General features: G+C 35.8%; 1 protein-coding gene across 1 annotated transcript in view; it reads left to right on the top strand.

The window, feature by feature from the left end:
- The first annotated feature begins 5,469 nt into the window (after positions 1–5,469).
- The window catches only part of LOC124362292 (autophagy-related protein 16-1), a 235,709-nt gene continuing 232,198 nt past the window's right edge, over positions 5,470–8,980 (top strand). Inside the window, exon 1 of the mRNA XM_046816663.1 lies at positions 5,470–5,699. Within this exon, the coding sequence (XP_046672619.1) occupies positions 5,576–5,699 (124 nt within the window). The 5' untranslated portion in view covers positions 5,470–5,575. The remainder of the gene's footprint in view (positions 5,700–8,980) is intronic.

Here is an 8,980-nt window from a genome sequence, read left to right as displayed (position 1 = left end):
AAACGGCCTTAAAAAAGAAAGAATACGACTTAAAGTTGAAAATTCTGAAAAAAACAGCAAGTAAACAAGCATATTGAGGAGTCAGGAAATAAATCAAAAGCCCTATGGGATATTATAAATGGTGAAAGAAAAGCCAAGACAAAATCAAATGCCAAACTAACACTCAATATAGAAGGAAAAATTACTGAAGACCCAATGAAAATCGCCAATCACTTTAATTACTTCTTCGCCAATATTGCTGAGAAAACCTTACAACAGAATAAACAAGTACCTGTCACACAACCACAGCAACATCATACAGAAAACAGACAGCTTTTTCTCATCCCAACTACAGAAAATGAAGTCCGAAGAATAATTGAAAATATGAAACAAAAAACATCATGTGGACTAGATGAGATTTCCTCAAAGCTTGTTAAAATGTGCAAAGAAGAAATTTCCCTCCCCTTAACACACATCATAAATTGTTCAATAAATGAAGGTGTTTTCCCAGAAAAACTAAAAATTGCAAAAGTTTATCCAAAGTACAAAACTGGTGCAACTACAGATGCAAGCAGCTATCGTCCCATATCAGTAACATCAACTTTTTCCAAAATAATAGAAAAGACTATCCTGCAGAGACTTATAATTATTTGAACCTCAACAACCTCTTAACAGACAACCAGCATGGATTCTTAAAGAAAAAAATCTACAGTAACTGCCATAATCCAATTAGTTGAATATATTATTGACCAAATTGAAAGTTGTAATACAGTTCCCAGTTTGTTCCTCGATTTCAGTAAAGCGTTTGACTGCATTGACCACGATCTACTGCTTAATAAACTACAACACCTTGGAATAAATGGGATACCAGGAAACTGGTTCAGGAGCTACCTCATTGGGAGAAAACAACTAGTGGAACTGAAACACAATTTAAATGGAACAACTAGCAAATTTCAGTCTGAAACACTCCCCATGAACCGAGGAGTGCCACAAGGATCGGTCCTTGGGCCAGTTCTTTTCCTCTTGCTTACAAACGATTTACCTAAGTGCATGGACAGGTTCTGCCAAACAGTAATGTATGCAGATGATACTGTACTTACACTAGCTAACACACATAAAGACCACCTTAAAGAAGAAACACACATGGCTTTCAACTTAGTTAAACAGTACTGCAATTCAAACAACCTTGTTCTAAATGAAAATAAAACAGTACAAATGACATACAGCACAAGAGGAAGGGAAATTGATGGCCTACCCACTGTAAAAGTGGATAAAAACACAAAATACCTTGGTATTACCCTTGACATGAACCTTAAATGGGATGCCCACATTGACATTTTATGTAAAAAAAACTCGCATCAGGCATTTATGTCATAAAAAGAATTAAAAAAATATCTGGAATACCTGCAGCAAAAACTGCTTATTTTTCACTCTTCGAGGCCCACGTAAGATATGGCATTGCAGCATGGGGTGGAACAAGTAATCAAAACATGGATAGAGTATTTCTGCAGCAGAAAAAGGCAATGAGGAGTCTAGCAGGCATAGGATACAGAGACAGTTGTCGACATGTCTTTCAAAAACAAAAAAATACTCACAATACCAGCACTGTATATTGGTGAGGTGATTCTACTGGTGGTATCGTCAAACAAACCAAAACTTGGAGACTATCACCAGTATAACACCAGAAATGCCTCAAACTTCTCACTCCCTTCACACCACCTCAGTCTATCAGAGAAGAAGCCAACTTACAAAGGAGCAGTCTACTTCAACCAGCTACCTGATCACCTTAAGCAAGTTACTGGAAGAGGCTTCAAAAAACAACTCCAAAAATGGCTTGAAGACCACCCGTTTTATTCAGAAAAGGAATTCCTGGAATGGAGAAATTAACTGGACAGTGTCTTAAGCACATACTCTTCTTTATAGTCTAGTCTTTAAAAACATAACTTTAGTAATATGCTTTTACTTTTTGACGCCAACACCATTCTCTATGATTGTGTGAATAAAGTACTTTTTGATTTGATTTTGATTTGATTTGATTTGATGAACTCAGCATGCTTTTTCCACGAAAGTCGGGGGTCGAGGACAAACCCTAAAAGCTTGACACTTTGGCTGTTCTCTTCCACTTTTGGACCCAATGAGCTGATCATACGCTGGGTTTTCTCCTTAGTAAGCTTAAGCTTCTTGCTTATAAACCAAAGGTTAGCTCTCCTGAGTAGGCTGTCCGTCTCTGATCACTCCGGCTAGCGGCGAACCTGTGTGACAGATGGTAGTGTCATCAGCGAAGAGGAGTGCTTTCCCATCCAAACTGAGATAGTTGACAGTTACAAGTAACAGGACTGACCCGAGCACAGAGCCCTGTGGAACTCCATGCCGAAAATTGCAGGAGAGAACTTGCAGCCTTCCACTGAAATAGGATTTGAAGGTGTCAAGGACCACATCATCAACTCTGTATTGCTCTAGCTTGCCATACAAGAATTTTGTGTGGTATGCAATCAAAAGCCTTGCTAAAGTCGCAGAGGACCAATGATGCAAAGTTCATATCTTCAAAGGCCGTTTTGATCTCATCTACCAGATCCATTACAGCAGTAGCTGTTGATCTTCCACGGCGGAACCCATGCTGTATATTTGAAAGGATTTAATTTTTTCCGGGTGGTGTACTAGCTTCTAAAACTGTTTCCAGAATTTTGGCAAATACTGGAATGATAGATATCGACCTATAGCTCTCCATATTTTTAGGGTCACTCCCTCTTGAATACTGGCACAGTGCGTGATATACACAGAAGAATAGCCAAATCTTAGACAGTTGTTGATTGCTGTGGACACTGGAGCCACTATGACTTTCCAAAACAGAGCCACAGATACACCATAAACACCTGAGCTATGAGAGCTCCTAAACCTATTTACTAATGTTACATCTTCTTGAGGTGTCACAAAACGTCAACGAGTCAGACCAACTCCCTGACTCATGACAACCGATCCAAGTAAACTGCAGGAACACTGTCAACAACAGTATCAATGGAGCTTTACAGGTACCTTTTAAAAGCGTCAGGACTTTCGGTACATTATGATGCAGGTTGAATCCTTGTGGCCATTTATGAGCTTCCAGGCTGCCTGGCATGGATTCGAGGCATTCGATCTCGATTAGCTGAGTATTAGCGAGCCTTTTGGCCAAGTCTATCATACGCTTATAGATTTCTTTAGTCTCACAGTAGTTTACGAAACCTATTCCTATCTACAAGAATATCAGACGACCTGCAATTATCTTTAAGTAGAAGTACATGGTTCTTCAGCTTCGACAGCTCTGTTGTAAACCAAGGAATATCAGGCAGAGTGCTCCTCCACTTTTGGTAGAATGAGTTGGGGCACCTACTTTTCTCAGGAAAATATGAATTGAAAACGCTGTAAAACAAGTAAAAAATTCTTGAAAAGGCATGGACTGGCTCCAGGATCTGCCGTTTGGCTCCAGTTCAGTTTTCCTAATGCTAACTTAATTGGTTCTAAAAATTCATCCTTGATTGATTTATAAGTAAAGTTGTAATTAGTACTCCATGGAAGTGAAACAGTATTATTAGGCTTACTCACCTCCTCCAGGTTGGTCATTGAAACAACAGCGCTATGGTTGGAAATGCAAGGTGTTGTAACCCTGGCACTGTAGTTCCGGGAATCCAGAATGGTGACGATGCTATCTAGACACATCGGTCTCCTCGACCGCATATTAATATATACATACATACAGGACGATTCATGAAAATATGCAGACACTGTGGGTGCTCATGCTGCATGTAAAAATTATTAAAAAAGTATATATAACATGGGGCCGGAAAAGTCCAAACTTTTAGAAAATTTTATTCTAAGTAAAACAGTATAAATAAAGCACACAGGAAGTAAATAGATGTTGGACGAAATGAACTTTATTTCATAACAGAAGTAAAATTAACAAAAAAAAAAAAAAAAAAAAACACATTAATCTAAACCTATTCAACCAAATTACAGTATATTTTCAAAAGAGTCTCAGCCGACTTCAATGCATTATTCTGCTCGTTTAAGGATGGCTCTGGTTGCTTCCCGTATATTCAACAGGGCCTTTCTTTAACTGCTTAAAAGCTTCATGAATACATCTAAGTAGCGCCTCACACGAATTAACTTTGTCCTTGTAAACTTTCTGCTTCATCAATCCCCTTATGCAAAATTCCAAAACGGCGTATGATCTGGTGATTTGGGTGGCCAGTATATGGATGTTGATTCAAGTAGGTGGAAAACAATTTTAAAACAAATGTGGCGATGCACCATCACGTTGGAAGTACAGCTGGTGCCGCGTTGCAAGAGAATCATCCTCAAGCAATGTTAGTAATTATTTTTGAAGAAACTGTAGGTATGTCTGACCTGTTAAGCACTCTTGAAAAATAAATGATCCAATCATCTGATCATGAATAATACTACACCATACGTTAATGCTAAAACGCTGTTGACAGTTAGTTCAATTACTGCATGATGGTTCACTTCTGCTAATGGATGTTGGTTTCGTGAACTGTTGATACCATCAAGAGTGAACTGTGACTCATCGATAAATAAAATATACTTAAAAAGTCGACGATGAGTGACTAACCAAATGCAATACTGCAAACAATGGGCATTGTCTTCTGGATTTAATTACTGTATTTTTTTATTTATAGTAGGGATAGAGCCTGTTATGATTGAGTGTTTTCCATACTTTACTTTGCGTAACCCTGAACCCTTTAGAAATATGCCTTGTACTAATACCTGGATTTTGTTCAACAGCAGCAAGAAATGTTTCCTCTACAATAACATCATGTTGGAAAGAGCGTTAATATTGGAACTTTGCGCTAGGAAGTGATCCTGTTTCACGTACCGGTAACATAAGAGGACTAATTGTTCTAGCATTTGGAATTCTGCGGTAAGGGTTATGTTGTCTGTGTTCTGTCCAGTCAGCTGTTCTCAAACCAAGCGCTCTGATTCGTTGAATGGAGAAGATTCTTTTTGATTTGAAACAGGGTATGGAAAAGATTCTCTTTGTCTGAAACCTTTTTTTCCATATATTTTAAATGGTAAAGTATTTCTTTTGAATTAAACAAGCTACCACGTGTTGTGTAAGTGACTGTACCAAACAAAACTGCGATATTCGCTCTTTTTTATTTTGATTCCTTTTTTCCAAGAGTCTCCTCCTCGTGTACAAAGTACAAATAAAAATTAGTAAACGTGTTATAGGTGTTTTATACTTCTTATTTACACATTGAAAATCTGCCATACAATACGTATGTCTTATGTCCTTTCTGTTAATAGAAGGATATATGAACAGTCAAAGGAGTTGACATACAACTTGAACGACCCTGGATTTTATATCATGCCGTCACAATGACGACTTCCTCTAAAGCTCATATATGGTTCTATTGTTTTCTTGTTATTAGGTAGGCACATGCAAATGCAAGCAGATGATAAATGTTATTGCTTTTTTTCATACCAGCTGTTTGAACTTGGGCTCACAGGGAAACATCCAAAAGTTTATTGGGAAACTTGAAACTTCACGATTATCAAAAACAAGCAAAGCAAAGCAGACTGTAGACAGGTAGCCTAGTGGATGTTTAGCATGGCTGTGAGTGGTGAGGTTGGTTCTCAAACCGATTGGAGAAACAATTTAATTTCTCAGCTTCAAAATCGTAATAGACAGCAGTGCAAATGTTTTGAAGATCTCATATTATATCGTGAGTAATACAACAATGAGTCTTTCTCATAATTGATATGTTGTTAATTTAAATCAACATAACCTGTACATTAACATTTAACATTCCATCATTATAATTCGTTTACTTTCTCCAGTTTCTCTAGTCCAGATACTTTCTCACTGTGAATTGTATATTGCATTAAATATTTTCATCTGGATAAAGTTTTGGATTTTTGTTGATAGATGATCAGTATTTGAGTTTGTAAACAATATTCTCATAGCATTGTTTCAAGGTCTTCACAATACGACTGAAGTCAAATTTCAGTAGAACAATATCATATAAACTTTCTTTTATAATTTTTACTGTCTATCAATAAATAAAAATGCTATAACAATAGACATAAAATGTATGATTAGTAAGAAATTTGAACACACCAATATTTAGAACCTGATCATAAAATAAGCCTATATAAGCTAAATTGAGATTTTTCTTAAAGTTAATTAGCCTAGACTATTGAATTACAGTTTGTTAACTATGAAAAAATATATTCATTCATTCAGAGAATATACGTATGAAAATGCACAGTCAGTGCTATGGTTACAGTGTACATCAATACTAGATGCCACAGTGGAATTAGTACAAAGTTGGACCTCCTTTTTAATAATAAATGCTATATTTCAGTTGAAGCATCGGAATTATCAATTGAAGATAGTTAATTTGGGCAGAATACGATAAGCAGACCCGGTTTTTATATAGCTTATTATAATCATCAATACTTTGCCGTATAACAGAACTATCAATCGATATCAACGTATCTAAACTACTAAATTAAAGTCTCGTCTTTAAAAGTAATAGGAAATGGTTCGATCCATTTCAAATCACCCAATATAAATATAATTTGTTGCTCAACATTTAAAATTTTCTTGATCCCTTTATCATGAATTCCTTATGGATAGATATTCACAAAAATCCATTAAAAAAATTTTGTAAGCCTAATTTTTTATTTGGTAGTTATTTTTAAAATGACGGATTAGTAAATTTAATGACAAAATAGGGTTTGTGGAAAAATGTAATTGCAAAGTCATTTTTTAAAATATCAGAATAATTTAAAACTGTAGTATTCAGTATGTTTAACCTCAAACTATAGTATTGAGGTTAAATGTAAGAAAGGGCCATGAGGCCCTAATTTCGCCTCAAATAAAGAAATATTTCATTTCATTTCATTTCATGAAATGACATTAAGAAAGAAATTATTTTAATTTCTCATATCATGTACGAAAGCCAGTCAAACTCTTTATCTAAAAACTCAGAAAAAAGTCAACAATTTTAAATTTGTATAAGACCTTAATTTTTTATGAAAGAAAAGAAACTCACTAATAACATTTTATTTCTGTATTGAGTACCTGATGCTTATGGTCAAAAGGAAAAATAAAGGTACGCTAGAACGCCTCACTCAAGAAGCCATAAATTGTATAAGCAATGGGGAAGGTCTACGGATTAAGCCATCAAAAACAAGTTCTCCAGACTTAACACCCTTAAACTATTTTTGTGGGGTAATTTGAAATCAGTAGTTTTTAAAACACATCCCACTGGTGTCCAAAACTTCAATAGGATCACTGCTGAGTGCAGACACTTAACCAGAGAAACTTTTAGGAGGGTTAGGCAAGAATTTGAAAATAGGTTATTTTTTTTGCTTGAAAAACAATGGCTACCAATTTGAACATTTGGTTTGAACTTTACAAAGGATTTACAACAGTATTAAGTGAGTAATTTTGTTGTTAATATTAGCAGTAGTATAGTAGTTTGTAGACTAATAATTGTTGTGTAAGAATAATGTAAGAAATTACATTATTGGCTGCTGATACCAAACGGCTTGGCCGATTTAAATTTTTTTACCAAAATACCGCATATTTTATGAGCTTCAATTTGAGGTATCACAAGGTATTAGTTGCCATTTCGAAATTTTGGCTTTGAGTACAGGGGGCAGGAGGGTTAGCACCCCCATTTTGAAAATATTTTTTTTGTTCCCCAATTAGTACTATACACTCCCGTTTATAGAATTTTGATAATGGGCTATAAATATTTTAATACAAGTTAAAAGTTTTCAAATGAACACACTGTATAGAGTTGTGAGTTATGTATTTTTTGCTATGAGATGGCTGCAAAAAGATCAAGTGCTTGTCATTTGTCATTTTTAGGCACTAAAAATTCTCATTTTAATATCGTCTGACATAGTTTATTAGACAGACTTCTAAGTTATTCCAGATGATTGGTATTAATTTTTACCCATTCATTGTTGATCTTTAAGCTCAAATATATGTTAATTTGAAAGGTTAAAGTGGGATTTTGTTATGAATTAAATTTTAATTTCGTAAGTGAGAAAACCATTTGCACATTTGAGTAATTTCATTTATCACCATCTTTGTAAGCTGTTTTCAACATCACCACATTTTCAGTGTTTTTTTTTTTTTTTCAAGGAGATGGTACAAATTTGCAACAGTTAGTCACTCTTTACAGTTGCAACTCTTTACTCAAGTTAGTCATCATAAAAACAAAGACAAGGAGAAACTTCTTTTATAAAAACATTTACCATGATTGAAAATATTTTCTCAGATAATTTGAAGACAGTGATTTCGGAACATATCGAAACTGTACTATATATGTATTGCCCAATACAAGGAGCTGTTGGTCACCCCTTTTATACCTAAGTTCAAGCTAAATTCGAACATTATCTGGAGTAGTTATCTCAATAGGAGCCCCGAAGCAGCTGACCACCCCAACAGCACAGGCAGCAGCCAACGTCTCGGTGTTGTGTCATTCATTCTCATAAATCCCCTGGAATGATGTGACTAGTTTTTACAAGAGGGTTGCAGCGGTACTTGTACCAAAATAAAGGAGCAAGTGAATTACTAATCTGTATTTTTCACATCTTTGTCATGAAAACTATAAATTCTGTAAGCTATACAAATATTGATGTTGTTGTACCTATAGACTGAGGAGCCACAATGTGAACGAATCCTGTGGATAACAGGATGAGACAGGCAGAGCTACCCAAGCCATGTACTGCGCAAAGGGATGGGTGGTCAGGTCTCTGTAGAGCCAGATGTGACCTGCAATCAGTTAACTTACTCTCTACATTAATTTATTCTGCTTCAATGAATCATGCGGAGAACAGGATGAGACAGACAGGCAGCGCTACCCAAGCCATGTGTACTGCGCAAAGGGATGGGTGGTCAGGTCTCTGTAGAGCCAGATGTGACCTGCAATCAGTTAACTTACTCTCTACATTAATTTATTCTGCTTCAATGAATCATGCGGAG

Source organism: Homalodisca vitripennis, chromosome 5, assembly GCF_021130785.1.
Source record: "Homalodisca vitripennis isolate AUS2020 chromosome 5, UT_GWSS_2.1, whole genome shotgun sequence".
Lineage (NCBI taxonomy): Eukaryota > Metazoa > Arthropoda > Insecta > Hemiptera > Cicadellidae > Homalodisca > Homalodisca vitripennis.
This window is presented reverse-complemented; position numbering and strand designations above follow the sequence as displayed.